Source organism: Oreochromis niloticus, linkage group LG11, assembly GCF_001858045.2.
Source record: "Oreochromis niloticus isolate F11D_XX linkage group LG11, O_niloticus_UMD_NMBU, whole genome shotgun sequence".
NCBI lineage: Eukaryota > Metazoa > Chordata > Actinopteri > Cichliformes > Cichlidae > Oreochromis > Oreochromis niloticus.
Genome location: NC_031976.2, coordinates 38,053,684 through 38,079,103, shown reverse-complemented (window position 1 = coordinate 38,079,103; position 25,420 = coordinate 38,053,684). Strand labels below are relative to the sequence as shown.

General features: G+C 49.1%; 3 protein-coding genes across 4 annotated transcripts; 1 reads left to right on the top strand and 2 right to left on the bottom strand.

The window, feature by feature from the left end:
• plekho1b (pleckstrin homology domain containing, family O member 1b) lies at window positions 1-13,314 on the bottom strand. Its single transcript, XM_003457592.5, has 6 exons — window positions 11,932-13,314; window positions 11,083-11,229; window positions 7,178-7,318; window positions 4,154-4,258; window positions 2,799-2,897; window positions 1-2,289 (listed from the first exon to the last, which is right to left on the bottom strand). The coding sequence occupies exons 1-6, from the start codon at window positions 11,956-11,958 to the stop codon at window positions 1,633-1,635; spliced, it is 1,176 nt and encodes a 391-aa protein (XP_003457640.1). The 5' UTR covers window positions 11,959-13,314; the 3' UTR covers window positions 1-1,632.
• Window positions 11,138-25,420, top strand: nat16l (N-acetyltransferase 16, like). 2 transcript variants are annotated; one of them, XM_025911838.1, is made up of 4 exons: window positions 11,138-11,261; window positions 23,335-23,454; window positions 23,552-23,776; window positions 24,522-25,420. In XM_025911838.1, the coding sequence occupies exons 2-4, from the start codon at window positions 23,380-23,382 to the stop codon at window positions 25,074-25,076; spliced, it is 855 nt and encodes a 284-aa protein (XP_025767623.1). In that variant the 5' UTR covers window positions 11,138-11,261; window positions 23,335-23,379; the 3' UTR covers window positions 25,077-25,420. The 2 variants fall into 2 exon arrangements, with proteins under 2 accessions (XP_025767623.1, XP_013121065.1); XM_013265611.3 differs by lacking the exon at window positions 11,138-11,261 and adding an exon at window positions 20,903-22,336.
• Window positions 14,023-19,368, bottom strand: creb3l4 (cAMP responsive element binding protein 3-like 4). The gene is given in 11 exon segments (XM_025911837.1): window positions 14,023-15,002; window positions 15,357-15,447; window positions 15,578-15,662; window positions 16,205-16,273; window positions 17,013-17,119; window positions 17,202-17,291; window positions 17,368-17,477; window positions 18,198-18,330; window positions 18,333-18,461; window positions 18,591-18,734; window positions 19,289-19,368. Coding segments are annotated over 10 exon segments (1,266 nt in total). The 5' UTR covers window positions 18,732-18,734; window positions 19,289-19,368; the 3' UTR covers window positions 14,023-14,691.

The following is a 25,420-nucleotide window of genomic DNA, read 5'->3' as shown; positions in this document are numbered from 1 at the left end:
TCCAGGTTGAATTTGCAGGTTTTATTTTAGCACATGAACTGATCAGGACTCACAGCATCACCACCTGCTTCACATCCCTTCAGGACTACATCTCCCATCATCCCCTCTGGGTTTAAGGCTACAGCAGCTGGCGAGGAGAAGTGCAAGTATAAAATGATCAAAAAAACACAGGAAGATCAGAGGAAACAGGGACATACAGATCAATAAAATCAATCACAATCAATCAGAAACTGATTCTCACACCCACCTCTGACGGATGTGCTGAATGTGAGACACAAAAATAAAACTACCTGTTTGTTATTTATTGCTCCCATTGAACTTCGATCATCTTCCAGCTCAATACAAATCTGATAAAAAAATAAACTTTTGCTCCGAGGAAACTCGCTAATTGTTATCGTGGAATCGGAAAACCCCAAACAAAAACAGTTTCTGGTAAACCGTCTGAGCACGCTCACAGGTCTGCACCGCGAAGAAACTCTCCATGAGTGTGACGGGTCGTTTCCATGGAGACACTCGCGTGATTCAAGGTCATGCTATGGCTGTTAAAGGTATCTTGGAGTGTTGAACCTGCTTCATAGTACGGACCTCAGGAGCTCTGATTGGACAGTTGGTCCAGTTCCTGACGAACTTTTACACCTGAGTTTCCAGCTAAGACTGAAGGTGGCGACATTCAGAGAAGAAGAAGAGTCCGAGGAGGACGACTCGGGAAGCAGAAGCCGGTCGCAGCGTAGATCGGTTCATCCTCGCCGGCTTCTGTGACGGTAGCTAAGACGATGACCGGTTGGATTATTCTGGGTGAACTTTTCTAACAACGTGTGAAAATAAGCTGTTCTGATGAACCTGGTTCTGGTTCTGGTCTCAGGTGGGTGACGGCTGAAATGGACCCAAAAACAAAACTTCACATACCGACTTTAAATTCCTTCATAACAACTGCACGAACTGCTTTTTTCCACCACATCGCTCCGACTTCCTCTGCAGTCAGCAAAGAACAAAACTAGTGGCATTAACTGGTTCTGATGGAAGTCCAGAAAAGTTGGTACATGAAGCTGAGCGGCTTCTGTGGGAGGAAATCAATCATCAGCAGGAAGACAAGTTCGTACCGTCACTCTCAGAGTCCTCCTCCAACTCTGACCTCCACAGTAAACACCCTGCATTCATACCGTTGACTGATTGATTTTCAGTTTTTAAGTCCCAAACTGAAGGTTTGTCCGTGGAAGCAGAGCATAAAGGATCCACAGGTAAGGCCGTGGACCAGAATGAGATCGGGATCCACAGTTTCCTCGTCTCCAAACACTTGTCTTGGCACATTTCCGGTCTCTCTGATGCTGACGTCAGGTAAGTTTCCTTTAAAGGAACCTGAACTGAGAAACTACTCAGGTTAATCGAAGGCAGCGACGAGCTGACCAACCAGAATCAGGAACCTTCTGAGGAACACTTCCTGTTAAGTTTTGGAGGTTTGAGGGGACCTGTAGGTTAGTCTGTGAGGGATCTATGCCTCGTGTACTGCGGTATCGAGTCCTGGAAGCAGCTAAAACCTGAATTTAAAGAGTTTCAAAGTGGTTCGTCCATCTTCATCTGAAGTCCATCGGACAGAACCGTTCACCCAGGCCGGGCTGAGTCGTACCGGCCGGCTCACATCAGGCTCTTGCGGTCTGGGTTTAGTCTGGAGCTTTTAGAAGAGGTGATAGGGGAGGTGGAGTCCAGTTGTCGGTACAACGCCCTGAGCTCCTTCACCTCCTCCAGAACCTCCTGCGCCTGGCTCCAGGCCGCCTTCGCCTCCTTCAGGAGTCTTTCTGCCTCGGTCGACTCCTTCCCCCACTTCACCTTTCCCCGCTCACCCTCGGCGTCGCCCCGCACTTCCTTGAGCAGCCGCTCTGTCTTCTCTAACTTCTGGCTGATGAGCTCCTGCAGCTGATTGACGGGCGCCATCGCGGTGGTTGGTGCGGAGGCAGATGAACGACTCCCCGCTGCCGTTTTACTCTTATCGGCTCTAATCTCGGAGTGGCTCAGGATCTCATCCATGGAGGCGCAGCGGTTTTTCTCTGCCGTCGTGAGGTGTTTTTCTGGCTGGGGGGTCTCCGACACCACCGTCACCTCACGGGGAAGGCTATGAGATTTCCCAGCAGCCTCGGCGGTCCGAGCTGAGACCGAGCCATCTGTTTTGGACCTGGCACAGTCCGGACTGAGGTGGGATGCAGAATTTTCCAAGCCGGCTCCTTGAGCGTTTGCAGCATCCTCTTCCTGGATCAGGTCCAGAGTCAGCATCCCATCCGAGGAGGAGGTGGAGGCCTAATAGACAGACAGAGGAGGAAAATCAACAAAGACACACAGAATCTGACGGAAAAAAGCTTTCTGCGGCCGCTCTGACCACCAGAACGAAGAGTCCCACAGTCGGTCTGCACATTCCTGACAGGTCGGAACAAAAGTTTGGGTGCAAAGCAGAGGAAAAATGATTTGTGCCAAAGAAAACCCCAAAATAAAAACTGTTCAATGCTTCTATTAAAACAAAGAAAAACAGTAGCACCAAAGGGCATCTACAAACTGCTGAGAAACCATGAAAAACTGTGGAAAAACTTTCCAACTATTCAAAGCGGCTCATAACTGCCCCAAAATCTGAATAAAACTGTGAAAACCCCACCGACAAATCCCAAAATAAATCATTAAAAGGCAAACAGCCCACTGTAAAAAGTGTCAAACAGGATGTGCCAGCTGCTAACCTGTAACCTGCCTCATCATTCACCTCAGAAGTTTGAGGTTTGCTGAAGAATAAAGTCCCAGAGGAAGAGGAGGATACTGACCACAGCCAGCAGGTGACCTCTGGTTGGCAGTCGGCGGTTGTGAGGGATCTTCACTCGATCTCGAGTCAGATGAGACAGCTGCGAGTCTTCGACCGTCACCTAAAAACAAACGAGGAAGAAGAAGGCACGTGGCCACCAATCACTGTGGGAGCTCCTCCAGACACACAATTCAGTTCAGTTCATTTTTATTTCAAACATGTGCATTCACAATCATCAGAAAATATCACTCCATTCTTTTGTTTGAAGAGGAGTAGGCAGAAGTATACACCTCTTAGTCCCTACCCCCTCAAGTTTTACCTCTCATTCATTTAATTTTCTTTTATCAATCACATAAAGACACCTGAAGCAGTTAAACAAACTGCAGTCATCATCATCGGTGCTCTCACAGACAGACTGATGGACAGAGCCGTGAACGCTTCCATGTAGGTAACTTAGCATTAGCCAGCACGAGACCAGGATCGGACGTCCTGCTGACAGTCAGACTGTTTATGCTTCTGAGGCGTGTTTCTACCTGGTGATTGGATGGATTCCTCACCAGAGTCTGAGTCATTATTTTTACTACTTTAACACCCAATCTAAGGCGTGGCCACCACATATCGTGATCTCCAGAGTTTGGATGGAAAACAGCACATCATCAATAGGACATGCATGTGCCACTAGTTCAGCCTGGAACACGCTGTGAAAGACTATTGATCGCAGTATCGACGTGAGTATCGACGTGAGTATCGAGCGGTGGAAAAGGCAGACAGCTGCTCTGGCACATGCGCTGCTCCCGAATAAACACATTAAAATAGAAAAGTCGCAGGAAACGTCAACATCGAGAGTCAGACCTGCATTAAAATCAGACGCCGCTCAGGCGTGTAACAGGAAGTGAGTGGGGGAAGCAGCCCAGTCACATGAAACACGCATGTTCAGGTTCAGTAACTTCTGCTTTCATCATGTCTACTTCCTTTATAAAAGAATCAAACCACAGAAACATGTTCAGAAGCTGCCTGAGAATCTGTCTGATTTTAGCTTCACTGACATGTTCGACGAACGATGGCCACGGACAGTTCTGCACGTCCATCAAACCTCCCGTGAAAAATGACCCAGTTTGTACCAAAGACACACTCTGAAACAAAAACCTCGATTCAGTTTAATTTAGAGCTCAAATTACAGCTCAAAGGTGAAACTGTCCCAGACGTCCTCACCTGATTCAAACTTCTTCCATCTTTAAACCTGGGAAAAACTACAATCTGTCCAACGGCCAAATCTGCTCCTTCAGGCTGGTGACAAACAAAGGCGGGCCCAATCTAACTGACCAAACACAGCAGGGCTTCCTGTTTACTTCCTGTTTAGATAATCAAAGGTCACACCTCGTCCAGAACGCTGTTCTTGGCTCTGGTGATGGCGGCATTCAGGACATTGATCCAGGATTCTTTCTCCTCTGGACTGACGGCGAGGAAGACGAGGTTGGGAACCTGCAACAGAGCAGAGACACAACAGAGTTAGTCCACACTCACGCCACAGCGGTGACCATCGGACGCCGCCAAAGCACGAAGATGAAGGTCCACTACGGTCTTCTGATGATTTTGTGTTTATCAGCGGTTTGTATTTTTAATGTTTTAATATTTGGTTCAGGACAGTTTTTCAGGCTTTTAGAGCTTTTAATGGAGACGCCACAGACGCAGAAATGATTTTACCACCAGCTGAAAGTACCTGTGTTTATTATTCAGAGCAGGTCTCACACAGACGTCTGTACGTTATAACAGAAGAGCCAGCTTCTTTACTGTGAGCACCGAACTGCTGACATCACACATGAGGACCCCGCCCCCGTACCCCTCCAGCTGGTTTACGAAGCCTCTGTGGGTGACACTTGCTGAGTGTGTGCGTGTGTGTGTATACATGTTTGGCTGTCGATGTGGGGACCACTATTAGTGCAAAGACCTGTAGAGTCCTCACTGTCACACTTCAAACCAACATGGAGGATATCATGTGACGCAGAGCTGCGATGTCACCAATAACCACAGAAAGAGATTCTACTGCACTAGAACGCAGTAAAATAAATAAAATGGAGCTATCGTTTCAACCCTTCTGTCAAAAAAACTTTTTGTTTATCCTGTCGTTACCCAAACTGCACACAGAAGCTGTTTGTTTCTGCACACGGATAGAAAGGTGCAATATTCCTGATTCTTCCTTTCACAATAAAAGTCTTGACATGCACTGTGTGACTTCTGAACATAAACATGCTTAGAGCGGGGTTTTTCTAGGTTGCATAAAGTAACGGAAAAAAGGGAAACAGTCACAAAACATATTTATTCTTTAGAAAAGAACCCCTCTCAGAGTGGACATAAAGGTCAAGATCAGGACGTTTTCACAGTGAGTAATCCAAATCACCCGATTCACGATTAATGAATCATCTCAGATGTTTTCCGGGCTGAAGTCTGCTCCGTCTTTGGCTTCTTCTTTCTGCAATATGACAGCACTGGTTTCATAGTGAGAACAGTTTGACTCTTGTCCTCCATCTTCCTGTGCTAATGTGTTCATATTAGCCTTATTATAGCTCTGTAGCCACCAGCTAGCACATCATCATGTCATCTAGGCCAACTTCACGACCCTCCAAACAGCTCTGAAATTAATTTTGATAACGCCCACAGTCATTGCAGAGCGGTATATTTAGAGATCTTTCACTCAGAACATGAAACACCCTCTTTAGTTGTAAACCAGTTAGCTAATTTCCTGCTAACATTTAACTCTGCTAAAGCTCATAAAACTTTTTTTCATGCACGCCTGGAGTTTAAACTTTATTGTAAGACCTCAGAGAAGAGCGCAGGACCCTCAAGCTCCCAGGCATCTGTTAGAAGACCCGAGCTTGAAGATAAAGATCGCCCGCATATCTTAACAAAAATTACAAAAAATATATAAAATACATACATATAGATGGAAAAATCCACATAAATGAAACATAAATGAAGAAAAACCATTTCCTATATTTGTATCAATAGAAAAGTAAACTTAAAATGCTTAAAAATAAAATATCTGTGTGAAGTTTAAGAAAAATGTTAGTTAGTAATAAGATGTATAAATAAAATAACCCTCCAGTAATACAGAATGTGTTGTGTGAATAAGAGGCCGTGGCTCGACCACACAGAGACTTTGGCGGTGTAGGAGGCGGACCTTGATATCAGGTCTCCACCCCTCCAAGAATTTGTCCTGTATATGACATCACCAGGAAACCTGCAGCAGAGGTTCTGGCATATTTCAACTTCGGAGGGTTTTCGGGGGTCAAGACCTGGTCCCGTTCAGGTAACACATGTCAGTGATGGTCCTCACAAGTACCCAAAGACAAGTATGTGTGTGTAATAGAATCTGCCACCCAGTCTGCAGGACACTTTATCCCACCCTCCCCCTTTCCCCAAGGGCATTCTGGATATCTGTGAACATCTGGTGTGTGTGTGTGTGTGTGTGCGCGCTGCTATCGAGGCTTCGTGGAGCTGGAGCTCCACCTGTGCTCGCTGACAGCTGCTGCTGAGTCGGGTCAATAACAGCTCCACCTGCTTTCCTCCACAGTTCAGACGGAGGTTTCATTCAGATTCACTCTGAGCTTCTGCACATGTGCAGACCGGGCGACACACGAGCCGCCTGGGAACATGAATAATCAATGACCTCAGGTTACAGGAGGTTTGATGAATCAGAGCTCTGCCTCTGTGCTGAGCACCGCTGCTGCTGCTCTTTATGGGACAAGTGAGGCGTGGATGGTGTTAATCACAGCGAGTCCTCCCCTGCTCACGCTCCTTCTGGACTCTGATGGGACCAGCATGTCCAACATGGACGCAGCTTTCATTAGCTTCACACTCGCCTGCTGCAGCTTTTTATGGCGGTCACTCCAAACACCATGGGAAGTGGACGTGGACACGACAGGCGACTCAAATACAGATGAATCTCAGGCCGCAGGATTCTCGTGACACCACCAACATGTGGGAGGAGCTTACTGACGCTTATCACCGGGAAAAAGGAGAGCCTTGATGTTCTGAAAATATGTTTCTGTGACCTGATTCCAGCTTTTAGAAAGACTCCTCCTCATCCCATTGGCTGTTTGCGAATAATAACAACAACAACAACAACAATAATAATAATAATAATAATAATAATGATGATAATACTAATGATACAGATGGAGGCCCCGGGGGCAGAGCCAGGGGGCTGGAGACATGACATCTCTCAGCTGGCCTGGGAACGCCTTGGTGTTCCCTCGGATAAGCTGGAGGTGGATGATAATAACGAGGGATCAGGTGTGGTGGCTTTTGGTAGTTTGGGACAGCAGGCTGAGAGCAGACAGGTGAGGCCGACCTGACAGTGAGCTGGCAACAGCACGGTGTGTGCAGGTGTGTCAGGTGTACCGTGTTTCCTGGCGAGCTGCAGCGCTGCAGTCTGAACTTGCTGTGGTTCTTCTTGCTGCGGCTCTTGTTCTTCCGGAGTTCCTCGCAGCGCTCGTAGTCCGACAGGTCCAACACCTCATCAGCTCGACCCAGCTCCTTCACCTGCAGACGCACAGGTATTACAGGTAACTCATACAGACAGGTAATACAGACAGACATCTGGAAGCCTTTTTCAGGGCTGCTGATAAGTTGCGGCTGTTGCCTTGGAACAGCTAAGGCACAGGTCGTTACAGCAGGTAACAAAGGTCATTGGACAGGTGAGTCAGGTGTCCTGACCTCACCTGGCCTCATCTGCTAACAGTGTAAATCTGTGCATGAGTACGAACCTTCATCCTCCTGATTAATCAGTATCACCTCATTATTCGTATCATTATTTTTTTATTTATTATGTGTACAAGCTCCTGACAAAGGTCACTAATGTCTTTATTACTACTAAACTCTGAATGGACGCGCTTTGACCTTTAACCTTTTAATGAAACTGCAGGATTCCTAATGTTGTCTGTGCCACCTGAGGTGACCTTATCCGTCATCATAATTATTTCTGTGATTGGTGGACATCATCGCTCACGTGACCTCGGCCCGGGCGTCATTTTTTACTGATGTTAAACACGGTCTCGTGGTGACCTGACCTCAGACACTCCAGACGGACGTCCTGCGTCTCTCTGGCCTTGGCGGCTTCTCTCTTACATCATCGCCACTGAGAAAGGGGGTGTGGCTGTATGCACATTCCATGCACACAGTAGACGAGGGCCAATGTGTCTCTGTCACATGACCAAAACAACATGTCTTTATTCTCCAGTGACAGGCTGTTAGGCCACACCCACATCCAGGTGGATACCCTGAATGGTACTCAGTGAAAGCCTTCTCCTGTATCTGCTGCATCACCTGCACACTCACACTCACTGAGCCTGATGGGAGTTGTAGTCTGACATCAGCTGAACATCTGGAGCTCATCTTTCAGTCTGAGGGACAGATGTTGATGCTAACGCCACTGTGAGGTGCTCTGAAGCGTGGAAGCTGATTGGTCGTTGCCTTGTGTTTTAAAGCAGGTGTTTGGATGTGAGCAGCACTGACCCTCTGCTATCAGCTGATCACAGCAGCTCTCAGCGTGTTAGCATGTGCTAACTGAAGGTTTCTCATGTCACGTCAGCTCATCAATCTCCATGGAAACAGCATCCATTATTAACCGGCATTAAAGTGAGACTTCCTGGGAGGCAGGACCCCCCCCCCCACGCACACACACACACACACACAAACACTTATTTATAACACACATCAAGCTTCCTCTTCCTCTTTGCAATGTTACGGGGGTGGAGAGGTGGGGATGCATGGTGGGGAGGTGAGTTCAGGGAGGAGGGGGTTGCTGTAGAAACCAACAAAAATCCTCCTAAGCAGCCCCTCCTCCACCCAGCAGGCCTCTTCTCATGGTGATGAGGGTGGAGGGTGTCTGCTAGATCGGGGGTCAGGGGGTGGTGCACCGAGGGATTATGGGAGATGTAGTTGGGTGAGGAGAAGACAGGAAGCAGGGCGAGAGAGCAGCACAGGGTCTCGGGTGGGAATGGAACCTGGAACGCTGGATTTAAGCGTGCAGCACGAGGCCACCAGCTCAGGCACCATGGATCTGAGCATGCTCACTTGGCTTTGAAACCAAACAAGTCAGTCATATAGAAGTGACTTATCATTCACAGTGTAGCCCCGCCCCTGGCGGTGCTCTGAGGTCACGGGGTCATCGGGATTGCGCTCGTGAATGAGGTCCGATGTTTCAGTGACTGAAACCAAAACCACGCACGCTCTGTCAGAGCAAACCACCGCTGTCCTACACCTGCAGGAGGGTCCGGTCCGAGCAAACCTCCAGAACCGAACCAGGACTGCCAGCTGCAGTCCAACAAGGAGGACGAGGAGGAGGAGTCTGTCTGACCGCGACACCAGAAACTTGAGACTCAGGACGGCTGATCAGCTGTTTACCTGATCACACACATGCAGACAGATGTGTGTAACACAGATGCTGCCTGAGGATTACAGCAGCTTAACACACACACACACAGATGTGATTCTCTTTACAGACAACAGAAAGCCTGCTTCATTCTGATTGGCTGCTGCACCTGCCAGTTATATTTGAGTCAGTTTTCACAGGAACGTTGAGGCGGAGGCTGCAGGTGATTCTTGTGCTGTTGATGGTTTTTTGCTGTAACAGCAGACAGGAAGTGATTGATTATGATGGATGCGACACTTGTTACGTAACTCCTCCTCCTCTGGCACCAATTACACAACTCTCAGTTTATTTCTGCTGTGGGTCAAAAATACCAACAAGCTGACGACAAATAATCGATTAAAAAAACAAATAAACCCATAAAAGAGCGGGAACGACGCTTTCACTAAAACTTTATTGTCCTAAACTACGCTGCCAACTCTGAGAGACGAAAACGACGATGTGCCCACACGTGGTTCAGTCCCCACAGAGACAGGATTACAAACCTGTGTGTGTGTGGTTTCAGAGTGTATTTCAGTGTGTGTGGTTTCCCTGGTGTCACACTGGGTTTCTATTCCTGGTAGGACAGGAAGTCAAGCTGCTGACATGTTGAAGCTTCACACACGCTGAACTTAGAGCCACAGAAGCAGAAGAGAGTCTGTCGACCCACAGCAGAGACGCCGCGCACACAGACACATCCTAATTTGGTGGTGAGACAGTTTTCAGGAAGCTTCGATGTGTAATTTCACACTGATGCTGCCAAACGAGTGACGGGTGAAAAGAGGAACTGAAGAAATGGAGCTGAGGAACCTGAACGCACCACAGAGACTGATGTGAACGCATCATCACAAACACAAACCAGAGGCCGCCTCATTTCACAATGTCCCTCACCCACCCACCCACCCACCCACACACACACACACACACACACACACACACACACACACACACACACACACACATTAATTCATGCACGGAGCAAAAAGATATTTCCAGCCCCGTCTCACACAGAGAGGTGAAACAACACAACACAAAACAGATTTTACAACCATTTAAAATCTTTGAATCTGAAAAAGCGGAAGATGAGCTGACGAGGTCAGGAAACAGCCCTGCTTCATGTGTTGGAACAAAGCTATTAACTCACTGACCACCGAACGAGCTAACCACAGTGTCCGTTACTGCACCGCTGCACACAGGTACCACACCCAGAACCCGAGAGAACGTGTTAAAAAAACTTTTTCACAGAGAGAAAGATTTAGGAGGGAAACTAGGCTCTGTGTGTGATAAGGGTTCTATGAAGACGTTCCCTGTGTGATAAGGGTTCTATGAAGACGTTCCCTGTGTGATAAGGGTTCTATGAAGACGTTCCCTGTGTGATAAGGGTTCTGTAAGGACGCCTTTGCTGTGCTGCAGCAGTGAAACCGGAGCGGTCTGCGTATCTGTAGCTCGGACTGAAACTCGACTCCTGCAGAATGTCGGCTGATGAAACTCGAGGAGAATCTTTCTGTTTGCAAACTGAACTGCAGAATTTGGAGGAAGGCTAAAAATACTACACACAATACTCTCAATGCATGTACACAGAGGTACTTTGGAGTACTCTGAGGTACTTTGGAGTACTCTGATGTCTCGTGGTTAACAGGTTTAACATGTCAGTTCTCCTGTAAGGTCCTGTAACAGTTTCATGAAAAAGCTGCACAGTCACTTTAAATCTGTTCCTCGTTAACTTTCTTAATGACATCACAGGTAAGGTGTCACCTGGCTGCTGGTTACAGGTGATCACGCTGTGAGGATCAGAGACCTTCTACCTCTGATCATGTCCACTGATTGATTGATTGATTGACTGATTGAGTGAGTGTTAACTGTTGATCACCTGTAGGCCCCACGCTCTCTGACTCACCTCCTTCTCACAGATGAACAGCTGGTCTCCTCTCAGAACCACAAAGCGGTTCTTCCAGATCTCTCTGAAGATCCCTTTGCCGCAGAACTTCCTGATCCAGCCCACCTTATCAGGCGGCGCGTTCTGTGGCGCCGACTCAGACGCGCCCTGCGACAGGAAACAGGAAGCTGTCAGAGCAGGTGAGCAGCAGGGAAACCTGTCAGCACGGCTTCAGAAGCTCAGCCTAAATCAACCTCATCTCCTCAGTTTGTATTTTTAGTCTTTATTTATAATACTCTACTCGTGTTTCTATTCATGCTTCTATTACTGTTTCTACTCTGTTTTTTATTGTACAGACTGGGAGACGCTGATTTATTTTACTTTTTGTCCTTTATGTCGTCTGTTTCTCTGTTTCTTCATCCTCACCCTCACCTGTGTGAACAGACAGGTGTGTGTAGCACCGACAGAGCCCGCCTCTAACTGCTTTCATTCTGAGTTCAGCCGATTTGGGGTCAGATGGTTGTTATGCAAGTCCATTAAAGGCTGTAACTGAAACTGGAGCTGCTGAGCAGATTAACCATCACACCACATTCAGGTCACTTTAAAGCCTCCAGGACCGGGCTGGACCTCACAGACCCTCACAGACCGGGTCACTGTTAAAAACATCACTTCTCCGTCTGTTTGTTGGCCTTTTGGCACTTTTCAAGCATCAGCAGAGTGAGGCCTTTATTGTGAAAACCGGACGTGGGTTCTTGGGCAGCCTGCGGCTCTCAGCCTTCAGAATAAAACTAATCCTCGGGTTTTTGTTCTTCGAGCTCCGCTTTAACGGAGAGAGCCCCGGGGGTCGCCCTCTGTCCCGGTATCACTCACCCGTTTCCCGGAGCTGCTCCTCTTCATGCTGCCGGTGTCCGGCGGCTGATCGCGACACTTCTCCCACTTTCACGGGAACTCCGTTATCCGCTCGATGGAGGCTCGGAGCGCCGTTAAAGCAGTCAAACCGCCGCTCCTCGGCTCTGCTGCTCGGTCTCACTGCGCACAGCGACCCGCTGCTGTGGTTGCCGCCGGGCTCCGCTGCACTATGACCGGCCAGCAGCCGCTCCGTGCTTGGGTGTCCGGTTACTCCTCCTCCTCCTCCCCCCCGTCTCCCCGCTGGCTCAGCGGCTTATCGGCAGCTCGGCAGCGCCCCCCTCCGGCGGACAGCGGGAGTGGCCGAGAGTGACAGCTGCTGAAAGCGCTGACGTCACAGGGTGGGCAGTAACGCTCGAACCTGCAGTTCCTCTGGTGTCCAGCAGAGGCTCCGCTGCCTCCGACACGCAAGGACAGTCTCCTCCTTTTGGGCTGAACAGACCGAGACCTGAAGCTGAAGCTGGGCCTGGTTCCTGCAGGCCCGACCCCATCATTAACGGGACAATCCACAGCATGATGTAGATTATGGCGTGTTCACAGAGATAATCCACGAGGGTGAAACGTGTCACACAGACACTGGCGAAGGTAACGGACCTCAGCCTGTGGACACAAGCGGGGAAGAGAGGAGGAAGGTGATCTCTAAAGTACTGACAAATACCTGAGAGCTTCAAAAAATGAAGAAACTGCTGGTGATTTATGGATGGAGGTGAGCGCCATCAGCTCACAGCGAGCGTGTCATCGACCGAGAAACCAAACGACTCAAATGTAGGGAAACAAACTTTAATCAGAATGATGATAAAACGCAGACTCTTTCTCCGTCCCTGCTCACCGAACCAACACGACCGACTGTCTTTACTGTGCTCCATTACAGGAGCTTTAATTAGTGCCCTCCTGTGGCCGTCGCATGAACTGCAGCTCGTGCTTGGACTGTTAGCATCGACCAAAACTGTGATGAAACGCGCATCAGACTGTCCCGACATCCTCATCGACTCTGAACTCATGCCAAGAACCGCAGACGCCACGTCCTCACGAGTCTGCAGCTGCTCTGAAGTCCTCGTCTCTGATCTGCATCTGGTTAATCCTACAGATGTTTCCAGGCTCGGCTCTGATCTGGAGTCAGTTTCAGTTCCAGTGCAGATCACAAACTGGGTCACAGTGAGAGGCGGCGGCTCATCTGCAGATTATCCCCGACCCCATCATTAAAGGGACAATCCGCCCAAAACAACAACAGCAGATTAGAGCCGCAGGTTCAACCCGATCAGCTCGGACTCACCAGCAGCCGACACCCACGGCCAACAGCACAGCACCTATAAATAATAATAAACAGTAACAATAAAAATAACTTCATAAATGATTAAAAAGGAAAAAAAACTCAGAAATAGAAAAAATATTAAAATAAGGAACTGACAAAAATAATTTCAAATCATAAAAATCAGAACAAATAAAAACACAAATTGTTAAAGTAATAATTATGAAGACACAACTGGAAAAGATATCAAAACGCATCATAAAAATAATAAAAACTTAATTATAAGAAACCTATAAATATTAATCTAAAAATGTGTTTTCATGATATAATAAATCAAAAAGTAAAAACGTATCAAAGATGTGACGGGTGACCTGCAAGATTTACGAATGTAAAACCTGATTTTATAAACATCGATTTATTTTTAGTGTTTCATGAGACGACCAATCAGATCAAAGCTGCAGACTCACTGCCTTTGGTCTGGGACGCCCTCTGGTGGTTCATGTGTGAAGTGCAGCAGTGTCTGAATGATTCCAAACATCAGCACGGAAACGTCACTTTATTTTTTTATTCATTCCAAAAAAAAATAACAGCTGGCAGCTCCAGTCAGACCAGTCGGCCTCGCTGCGCTGCTGCACACGCTCAGTTTCCCTTTAATGAAGCAGATCTTGAAACGAAGCTGGGAGGTACGGAGGTGAAATGGAAACGAGTTCCTCTGCTCGGCCTGCAGGAACCGGCAGGTCCGTGAAGTCTGACAGCATTTAAAGGTCAAAGTTCAGACGCAGCAAATCAAACGAATCAATCCAAGAAACTGAGATCAGCAAAAACAGTTTAATTCACCCAGAAAGACATTTACACACGTTTCACTTCAGGGGGCGCTCTGCACATTCAGCGTGGCCAAAGTCTGAAATGATGATGTCACCACGTGTCACAAAGGTGCGCGAGCTCCTCGCGGCAGTTTGTAGATGATTTAGCTCCTTTATGATCAGGACACGCTACAATATAAAAACATTAATCAAACTTGGCAATAATCACTCCAGACGTCACAACAGATTCATTTTTCATCCCAGAAAGAAAAAGAAAAGCGGTCGCCACACCACACCACGCCACTAACCTCCACACGCTGCGTTTACGTGGTGTGTGAGCGATGCTGCAACTCAAACGAGTAACGTTTGCTTACATCGCACACAAAGTATTTTTGAAGAAAACCTTTTATTTATTAAACAAACAAAGACTTTTGGCGTACTCGTGACTTAGCATGCTAACAGGCGACAGTGAAAAGCCACGGCGAGTCTGAACCTTCACCTTCGTGCTAGATGTCTGTAGATCTGGCGCACGCTAACAGGGTTTGTTTCGGTGTGAAAAATACCGTCTGGTGTTTTTGATCATTTGAAATCCACCACCATAAATCAGCACCGATCAGCTGATCGATCGGGCAGGTCGGGTTTTTACATCCTTTAAAACAGGAAGTCCGGTTTCTACATCTCATCGGCGTGTCCCGGTTTTGCCTGATTGCGCCGTCCTCCTCGGACCGTCGACTTCTGGCTGAGGCCGCCGGGTTCCATCTGCTTGGCAACAACCGCCGAGTCGTTTCCCGACCGGCTCCCCTCCGTACCGTCGGCGGCTGCGTGTTCGTGGTTTTCTGTTGGTTCTGGGAGATTCGACGTTCCCTCTGGAGGTTCTGATTGGCTGAGAGCGGGGGGCTCAGACTGCAGGGACGTCGCACCGTAGGCGTCGTCTGAGGTCGGCTGGGAGGACGACGGATCTGTCAGGATGTTTCTGGAAATCACTGGAAAGATGAAAATAAATCATGAGTTCAGAGGTTCGGCTCGAAGTGCCAAGGAGAAAATGCCACCAAAGTTATTCCTAAGATTCATTTTCCAGTCTCTCAGGCGACATTCCTTCCACACCAACGACACCAGGATTTGAAACGCATCTTTCTGTAAACCAGACGTCTTTACCTGCGCCGCCATATTTACACGGCGAACGTCAGGAAGCATCAGCCGCGCTCGAGCGCCTGAAGAACTATTTTTATTTAAGAGGTTCGATCCTACAAACTCTCAGCTTCCCCAAAAGCCTCCATCTAAACCCTGTGCTGCCATCACAGATGCTCAAACAGGAAGTGATGTCATGAGGGACCGACCTCCTGTGGGTCTGTAGTCATCGTCTGCACGGTGGCGGCTGAACGGGCTGAAGCTCGGCAGGATGATCAGACCGAGAGAGACGAGGATGATCTGAGGACACACACGAGGAGCAGGGTCAGAGTGTGTGTGTGTGTGTGTGTGTGTGCGTGTGCGTGTGTGTGTGTGGGAGCAGAACTAAAACAAACTTCATTCCACCTTAATGGGTTTAAGGTGGTCGTACCAGTAGGCAGGTGCTGGTCTGGGCTCCTTTACTGACCGTCTGCTTGATGAGAGACTGAAGCTGCTGCAGCTGAGCCAGCAGAGACCTGAGGAGCAGGAACACAGGGGCTGGTTAGGGCTTACCTGAGCAGGTGAACCAATCAGCAAGCAGCAAACTCAGCAGGAAATTCAAAAAGAAACTAAAAAGTAAATCTGTTTCAGACAGACTCAGGTCCTCGTGACTGTGCTGTCCGAGGTTTACATTTAAAGTAAGAGCGCAGTGCCTCCTGCTGGTGGGAGTCAGAACCACAGGGAGGTCTCACTAATGTGGACGTTTCTGATCCCGTTTGTGACAGAAGTGTCTGGAATAACATGTCTGTGGTATTCCTCAACACACCAACAATTAATCCCAACTTTCCTCCTTCATCCTGCCCGCTGAGTCAGGATTCAGGAGTGAGGGTCACTTGATCAACTGTCCTGGAAAAGCTCATAAATAAACTGTCATGTCACCAAACTGTGTAAGATTACAATAAAACCTACAGAGTGTGAGCTCGACATCGTTCCCTGTGTTTATGTCACAGGAAGTGACCTCTCTGTGACCTTTTATGCAATCTCCTAACGATCAATAATCAGTAATGCGTGTTCATACTTGTTACGTTTCTCCAGCTGCTCCACCGTCCGCTGCAGCTCTTTGTTCTGCATCGAGCACGCCGCCGCCCTGTCAGCGCGCGCACACACACACACACACACACACACACACACACACACAGGTGTAAACGTGAGGACTTTAAACAGGACATGAAGCCATACATGTAAAGATTAGTTAGATCACTGCTCACACAGACGTAACTCTGCCTGTGAGGCTGAAAGCTTTAAAAACACGTTTAGCGCCGTCCTCATTAATGACAATTTAACTTCTGTAACCCGGCGGCGCCGCTCGCTGTACAGGCGTGACTGACAGAAGCCGCTGTTTCTGTTGCGCTGCGGTTTCATCACCAATACAGCAGGGGGCGCTGAGGTTTCTCTGAGCTGAAGAAGTCGCAGGAGGAAACGCGATGTGGGGCGGGGTTTGTGGTCACGACGCACCTATGGCATCGATTTAACACACAGGTGTGACTCCCTTGTTAGTCTGAACCCACAACAAAAACACACCTGAGCCGCTCTGACTGACACAGAGCGAGCCCGACCTTCTCCTGCTCATAGCAGCCAATCTGGAGGTGAACATGTGACAACGCCGCCCTCAGTGTTAACCCTCGTGACCCGGACTACGACACTGGAGATGGCTGAAGGGCAGCGGGGTCACGACCCCTGGAGGATGGAGGGAAGTTCAAATTAAAAGTGAGAGCTGATAAACGAAAGCGGGGGGACGGACTATCGACTCGCTGGAAAAACCTCACAACACGTCTGGAAACGGAGTCTCTGTTAGCAGACGTGGCGGCGGTCAGCTGGCCCGTTACCTGCTCTCCAGCCCGTCAATGTACTCCTTCCTCCGCCGCCGGCTGTCCTGAGCCGACTGCTTGTTGCGGATCTTCCTCCGGACCTTCTTCAGGATTCGCTCCTCAGCCTGTGAATAAAGTTCAGTTCAAAGTCAGCAGCGTGCACCTGAGACAGAAACGCTGCGGCCTGAGAGCGTCTGTGCGCCTGACCTTGGTGAGGGGGAGGTTGCTGGGCAGCGACACGCCCTCCTGGGTCAGCAGCTTCTGCTCCTCCTCGGTCAGCTGAAGATCCAGGCACAGCTGCAACACAAGAAGAAGAGAGAGTCCTTAGGGCGGAGCCTGAAGAAGGACAAAAAAAAAAGAAGCAGAGGCTCACCAGGTCGTCGTCAAGGCTGGGAGGAGGAACAGCAGGCCGCGGCGCCGAAACCACAGGCAGCTCGCTCACGACACACGAGTCCGACAGCAGCAGCTGAGAGCTCCACTGATCTGCAGAGACAGCACGCCACCATTAACAACGCCACTCCTTCCTGTTTCTGCCACGCTTACATCACACTGTCGATTTTTTTTTTTTTAAAATGGGTGGAGTCATAGTTTTTGGCTTCACGCCAGGTCATTTAACAGGAAGCTGAAAGCTTTAGTCTTGTGCCATGAACGCCACCTAAAAATATTAAACAATGATTTAAAATCATCATCGTTCCAAACTAACCATGACGTTCACCAGCAGGGGGCAGTGTTTCACCCGTGGGCAAAACCAGCTCGCAGTTTCACATCAGAATGAATTTGTAATTAAATTCAATTAACTTTGTTCATGTAGCACCAAATCACAACAGCAGTCACCTCAAGGCGCTTTATATTGTAAAGACCCTCCAAACATAGAGACAAACATGCAAACACTTTGGCGACAGTGGGAAGGAAAAACTCCACTTTAACAGGAAGTAACCTCCAGCAGAACCAGGCTCAAGGAGGGGCGGGGCCATCTGAAAATATATGCTATAACTCCTGGTAATACTCACACACACCTGATGGAGCCACCTGGTACTACATTAAAGTTGGACTTCAGCTGATTCTCAGCATGAATCATCTGCTGATGCTTTAATTAAACAAACTTCTTTAAGTTCAGTCGACGCGAGCACGAAGCTAGCTGCTGCCGCTGAATGTCGCCTGATTCGTTGAATCCTGAACAGCAGAAACAAAGCGTGGCCTCACCGAGTTCGATGGAGATGATGTTCTCCTGTCCAGCTCCAGTCTTAGCACCGCCAAGCCCGCTGATGTCATAAACCAGCTGGTAGACTGTCGTTGGCGCCAGCTGGGTGCCCGCTACTGTCACCGTGGTGACGGGACTCTCGACGGCGGGTCCTCGGAGATCCCGCTGTCGCTCTCTGATGACGGGTCAGCCGGCGGCCCGCTGGGAAACACCTCGTTTGGATCGACGGCGTGGAGGACGTCCTCAGACTCGCTGTCGTTGAGAGTCTGATGAAGGTCATATTTTACACAGTCACAAATAGCGAGGCCACGTCAGACATGGAAAAACTCGCCGCCGCTTCAAAGTTTCAGATAAACACTTCCTCTCTGAGTGGTCATGTGATCACAGGCACTCACACACTCGGGGTCCACCGCCCAGTCCTGCGGGGGTTTCTCTGAGCCGGCCTGGATGAGCTCTGAGGAGGAGAACGGACCGTCGAGCTGCCAGCTCCCGGATGCCATGGCGCCGAGAAACAGCTCCCCGCTCTCTGCATCCATCACCTGCAGACACAGGTACACACCTGGATCAGTACCAGACAGAGTGTGGGGAGGAGGAGGAGCAAGAGGCGGACACTGTGTGGGAAAGCAGAGCAGAGGTCAGAGGTCACAGCTGAGGATCTTCAGCTCAAGTTCCTGAATACGACACCAATGTTGTAAAGCGCTATATAAATACAGGCCATTTACCATTTACCAATGTTCAATGTTCTGAAAGCCTGAGACGCTGCAGCAGTGTGCAGAAGGCATCTGTGTGGGTCACATGACCCAGCAGCAGCTGACAAACAGACAAAGCAGGTGTGTGTGTGTGTGTGTGTGTGTATGTGTGTGGAGAGCAGGTAAAGCAGCTCTGAGGAGGACATCCTGGTAGGCACACACCCAAATGCACACACCTGAGCTGAAACCTGATAGGCTGCCAAACGTGTTTCTCTGCAAACAAACCAGACCTGTCCGACGTCTGTTAGCTTCCAAACACGACAGCGAGGAACCTGCAGACTGAGACCGCCTCCAATCCTCCGATTTACCTGAAGTCACAAGAGCCGATCAAAAAAAAGTCTCACACGTGAATCCAGGTCGTGCTTCAGAGGGAGACAGTCCACCGAGACAGCCTCAGCTGCACCCGCCACACCTGGACCATCACCTGTTGTCACAATTTTGGTTTAGCAAAGGTCTTCCTGTTAGACTGTATGTAAAAGATGGACGCAAGCTGCAGTCCAGCAGTGAGGTGATCCCTACAGACCCTCAGGTTAAAACTTTACAACATGTTTACAGCCCGCTACGGCAGCCTGCAAGCACCCAAAGTAACCACGAGGAGGTTCCTCCTGCAGACTGAGGTCCAACATGACACAAAAGGTTAATTAACTGCATCAACTTTTCTGTCTCTCACATAAACTCGGGTTGATTAGAGCTGACGTTCATACGGTAACAGAACCAACAGAGTCCATGGACGGATGTTAGAACTGTGCTTGTGAGCTGCACTCTCCCTGATGTCCAGAAGAGGGCGACTCTGAGATAATGAGCTCAGCTGATCTCTCAGTGAACTCGAATGCTGAGTTTGTGGTCTGACTGAAGAAAACATGGAGATTTTGGTCCAATCAGAGAGCAGAAGGGGGGGGTTCATTGGTCGTTTGGTGGCTGCAAACAACCGATGACATCAACAATCAATGCGGGACTTCAACCAGTGGTCAGTGTCACAGCAACCATGTCCATCTTTGATATACAGTCTTTGCAAAGTCTCAGCTTGAGACGAACGACATCACAAAAACACAAAAGGTGACACGCTCCAACCCAGAGCACGCTCATCACAGCCAGGGTGGAGCAGAGCTCATCCAACCGGGCTCATTCACTAATGAGGTCCCCGGTTAAGGCGGGACACCCAGGATGGGATTACTTTAGATTACTCAGTCAGAGATGAAGGAAAACTCACCTACCTCCAAAACAGATGGTCCAAGCTCCTACTGTCTACCCAGAAGAGGGTCGAACTGAGCATGTGCAGACTCCCACAGGTCACACCTGCAGAGACACTTCTGACTTCTCATAACACACTCCTGTACTTTTACTGTAACAGAGTACTTCTATACTAAAGTATTCAAGTACTTTTCTCACTCTTCCTCTTTGTGTGCCATTCAAAAACTTTCCAGGACTCTCCAGGCGCGGTCCCGGTCGGACCGGAGCAGCAGCAGAGGATACTCACAGCTGACACACGGAGCTCTGCTGTCGTCGTTTCCGGTTAAAACGCTCCGGATCTTCATCAGCAGTGCTCCTCCTCCTCTCTCTCTCTCTCTCTCTCTCTCACTCACACAGACACACACACACACACACACACACACACACACACACACACACACACACACACGGACCTTCGTGTCGCTTCACAGAGGAACACAAAGTCCAGCTGGCAGCTCACAGCCTCCTCTGCGCATGCCCGACTTCTTCTTCTCTTCTTATAATCAGGCAGACTAAACAGAGCCCTCTGCTGTCTGAGTGCCACCAACAGGAATGTTAATAATATTATTATTAGTGTCATTATAGTCATTAATAGTAATAATAATAGTAATTACAGTAGTAATTATAATAGTAATGGTAATAGCAGCAATAATAATAATAATAATAATAATAATGATAATAATAATACTAATACATTTTATTTGAGGGTGCCTTTCAGAAACCCAAAGTCACCTACAAAAGAAAAAATAAAAAGGACAATAGTTATAAAAATATATAAAATAAGTTAGAATTGCAAAACAAAGCTTGACAACAGATAAAATCAGCACTAAAGCGAATTAGCCAGTTTGAACAGTGAGTTCAAATCTGCAGCAGGTTGTTGAAGGTTAAGAGTTGATAAATGACCGTGCGTCCGGTGCAGGAGCCCATCCTGGACAAAGATGGAGGGATCGCCTCCATTGGCAGCCTGCAAATGTTTCACGTGTCCCTGGACCTGCTCTCCTGCCTCTGGGCTCTGGAGGTTTGAGGCTCCTGCTGAAGGTGCTCTGATGACGGCTCCTCTGACGGTTCCCGTGTTATCAGCCGTCACATGACTCTGTGTCATCGTCAGCTGTGAGGACTCGGGGGGGGCCTCGGGTGTTCCTTGGTAGAGACGCTGAGAGGAGAACCAAATGATTTAGACCTAAGAGGCCTGACCCCACACTTCACCCATATGCCCATCCTGACGGCCATGAGAAGCATTTTCTCAAAGTTAATCTCACAGCAACTCGATTCACTCTGACCAGTACCTGTTGAACCTGAGCAGCAGGTCAGAGGTCAGAGGCCACTCAGCAGAGGATGCAGAAGCACGAATGTGATGTGTGCCTCAGGCTGAAGCAGCAGAAAACCTGAACATTTGTAATTACGAGCACACTCTGTGCTGACATGTTTGCTAATCCAACATGAGGCTCCTCCCCTTTGTGTTTTTCTATTCACTTTTGTTAGTATTTACAACTGTATGTGTAAACTAGTAAACCCAACCAGAACCAGAGCACTGCTCCTAAACACCTGCCCCATCACCGTGACTGCAGCGCTGACACTTCACCACCAGGTGTCACTGTTTGGTCTCTGAAGGTTTCCTCTTACAGGTAACTCTTTAAATCTCCCACCTCCACCATCTGATTGGATGCTGATGGATCCGCCGCCGGTGAAATTCTCGGCAGAGGGCGTGGCTTCAGAAGCTGCATTCACAGTCACCTGAAGTTCTGCAGAAGAACAGTTTGAACTTTACACACCCGCAGAAAGGATTTCACATGTTTTAATGCTGAAACAAAGCTTTTATTCTGAAAATCTGAATCAGTTTTACCACTAAAGCACTCAGAGACACAAACGATGGTAATCTGACAGATGAAACTATTGCTGTGAGAGCTGAACGCTGCAGGGGTGTGGATGCTGAACGCAGCCCTGAGCATTGGCTCAGCAGGCAGCTTTCTGACCTCTGGTCTCTCCAGGAGCTTCACAGAGGAACCCTCGACCGCTCTCTGCAGGTGCAAAGTGCTTCAGAGGTTCTGGAAACTGAAGCGTGCAGGAACCACCTCAGGGACTGAAACAGGACCAGGATGTCTGCAGGAGGGGAAGCAGCTGATGTGGTGTACTGCCTGGCCCAGGAGCAGGACTTCCAACAGGTGCCAACAGTTTTCCATTTATAGTCACATGACTCTCTAAAGATCACAGGTCAGAGTGTGAGATGTGAACTCGGTTTGAAAGCACAGGCTGAAGCTGCTGATAGGACGACTCTGACCGCGGCTGCTCGAGCGGTTCTCTTCGCCTTTATGGCGTTTGCCCATAAAACAATAAAAGGTGAAGGAGTGCATGCCGCTGCAGATGGAAACCTGCTAAAACATCTGCAAAGCATCTGCAGCCAGCTGTGTTCATCATGTCAGACTTTCACAGTCGGCACTGCCCGTCGCTCCTCTGAGCTTTCAAAACGAACACCGATGAGGTTGTTTAACTCCCTGCTGTGTGTAGTTTAGTGCCGGGCAGGTAGACCCCTGGAAACACGTCACTAACGCTAACTCCAGCTGCTCCAGCCGAACAGCTTTAAATAACTTTGAACATCCTATAATTTACTGCTGTGACTAACTAAAAAACTTCATCGCCTCATTTCCGGTTTGCTTCCTCGGTTTGTCAGGCCGGTTTATTTCTCAAATGACACACATGAAACAGTAGAAAAAAACGTGGTTATGAATTGCAGGACTCACAAATTAGAATCGATACCTGAATCAACTCTGAGCAGTTAAATACGATCACAGTGATGAACTCTGAGCGCCTCAGACGGACGACGTGGTCAGAGCTGATTTAAAGCGTTATTTGTTGGACGGGGTCTCCGTGGGGACAGACAGACAGACAGAGCGGCCACCTTTAGTTTCAGGCGAGGGTGGTTGCTGGGAGCAGCGATGACCTTTGACCTGTGGTTAACCTGGGAGATGTTGTGGAGGTGATCGACGGAGGGCTTTAACAGCCAAACTTAAAATCAGTGCTGAGCGTCACGGACCCGTGTGTCGTCGTTTTCTCTGCGCCAGTTAGAAGTTGTCTGTATTCTGATGTCTTTTTGAGGCGGAGTCAGGAACGGCCAGGTGGCCTCGGAGCGTCGTTCCTAACAGAGCGCTGTGTTGTCCCACAGGTCCTGAACATCTGCACGCCTGAGGACTACAACGGGCTCGACTACATGGCCGCCTTCTATCACCGCTGGCTGCAGGAGTCCAGACGCGTCGTCTTCATCGCCCGGATCAACGGCAGAGTGGTGAGGCGTGAAGGCGAGCCCCGAGGAAGCAGACCGCAGTTTTCATTTCACGGCTCTGCTTTGTCCACACTGAGCTGGATTCTCCATCTCCCTGCAGGTGGCGCTGGAGTCTGCGCTTCTGGTGGACGGCGGTCAGACAGTTGTGCTTCAGGGGCGCAGGGTGGTGTCCGATCTGAGGGGCAGTGGCATCGCCGGCGCCCTCCAGAGGCATGTGACCAACTACGTCCGCCGCCACTACCCAGAAGTCTCTGCTGTGAGGCTGAGCCGAGGAGATAATCCTTCAGCGCAGACGCTTGCCAAGTACAGGCTCATAGCGAAGGAGGTGTGTCACAGTCCACTGGCTTGTGATCGTGACCAAAGTTGGTGATAATGATAATTCTTCATCACAGGGACATCGTGCAGCTGTCTGCAGACGCTGATGCGTCTGTTCGAGCGGAGCCGTTCCCTTTATTCTGACCTTGCTGTGCAGAAATGCCGCGTCCTCCTGAAGCACGCAGATTTTCAGTTCATGAACCTCATGGTTGAAAAGTAAAGCTAATGTGTCGATATTCATAGGAAAGAAATCAAATGGTTTTTAAAAAACAAATAACGACTCTAATTAATTTATAATTACTCTCCTTCGTGCTAGGACTGCAGGACCAGCACAGCGTCATCACACTGACGTTTGGTCAGAGATCACAGCTGGCTTCTAGTTACGTGCGAGGTGGCCTTTGTTGCCGTGGTTACCGTGACGTTGCAGACACATCCTAAGACTGAGCGTGCTCTGAGCACTTACAGTTGAAGAGTCCACCTGGTTTTTCCAGCCTGGACTGTAAACGATCCCTCCCCGTCCAATGAATGGAAACTACAGATGTGCGGTTCTTAGTTTGGCCTCAGACTCGTGACGGGGATAAAGAGCACACATGCCACGTGATTGGCTGATGGACTGGATCACAGCACGAATGGTCTGGTGGCGTGTTATGACCAAGCCTGAACTTGGACTTGTTTCCCAAGCGACTGCGACAAGTCGAACCAGAACAGGTAAGTAAACCACAGACTCACCCTGTCCTCTCTGTCGCCCCCTGCAGGCCATCTTGTCTCTGTGCTGTGAGGTGGTCAACCTGGGCTCCTTCATCACTGAGCTTCAATCCAAACTTCTGCTCCGCGCCGATTCCTCCTGTGGTCCGGTCATGCTGAGCTGGCGGCAGGCGGAGACGCTGGTCCTGTCCGAGCACGTGGTTTCCAACCTGCTGCCCGGCAAAACCGTCATCAACGACTGGGAGCCCTTGAAGCCGGTGGAGGCCAACCTGGAGGTACTGCAGCGCAGAGGCCTAACGTGGATCGTAGACCGCGAGTTCAAGCCCGCTGCCCTCAGTCTGGGCACGCCACCGTACGCCGTACCCTACCGCCACAATGCCATGCGCCTCAACATCAACATCTTTGGCCGCAGTCTGGCATCGGTGTGCGCCGTGTTTCTGGCACAGCTGGAAGCTTTCCTGCCGAGTCTTAAAGGTTACCTGGTCTGCCACACCTACGTGGATCCTGGGCTGTGGGCGGGGTTACGTCAGTTCTGTCAGAACGATGCAAACGTGTCATTTTTTAAGGACTACTGGGAGGAAGTCATACTGGAGACAGACCTCTGACTGGACTCGGCGTGACTGCTCCTCTCGGAGACCAAACCAAGCTTGAATGTTCCGGCGGATATTTTGACCTCTGCCAGGATTCCTTCAAACACTTCCAAACCTTTTGTCCTGGATTCCCAGGATCCCGTGAGGTTCCACATGCAGTTTTAATTAAATGTTATAGATTTGTTTAAAAGCTTTGGGGATGTCAGGTATTTCAAGTGAGGAGTTCATGGGTGCCTTGGTTGGGTTACAGTTCTAGAAGGTTCCTAAAAGGATCTGTAGGCCCAGCAGAGACTCCTCAGAGAGCTGCACTGGTCCTTAAGTGGATCTGCAGCTTGTCTGAGTGTTAGTGTGAGTTTTAA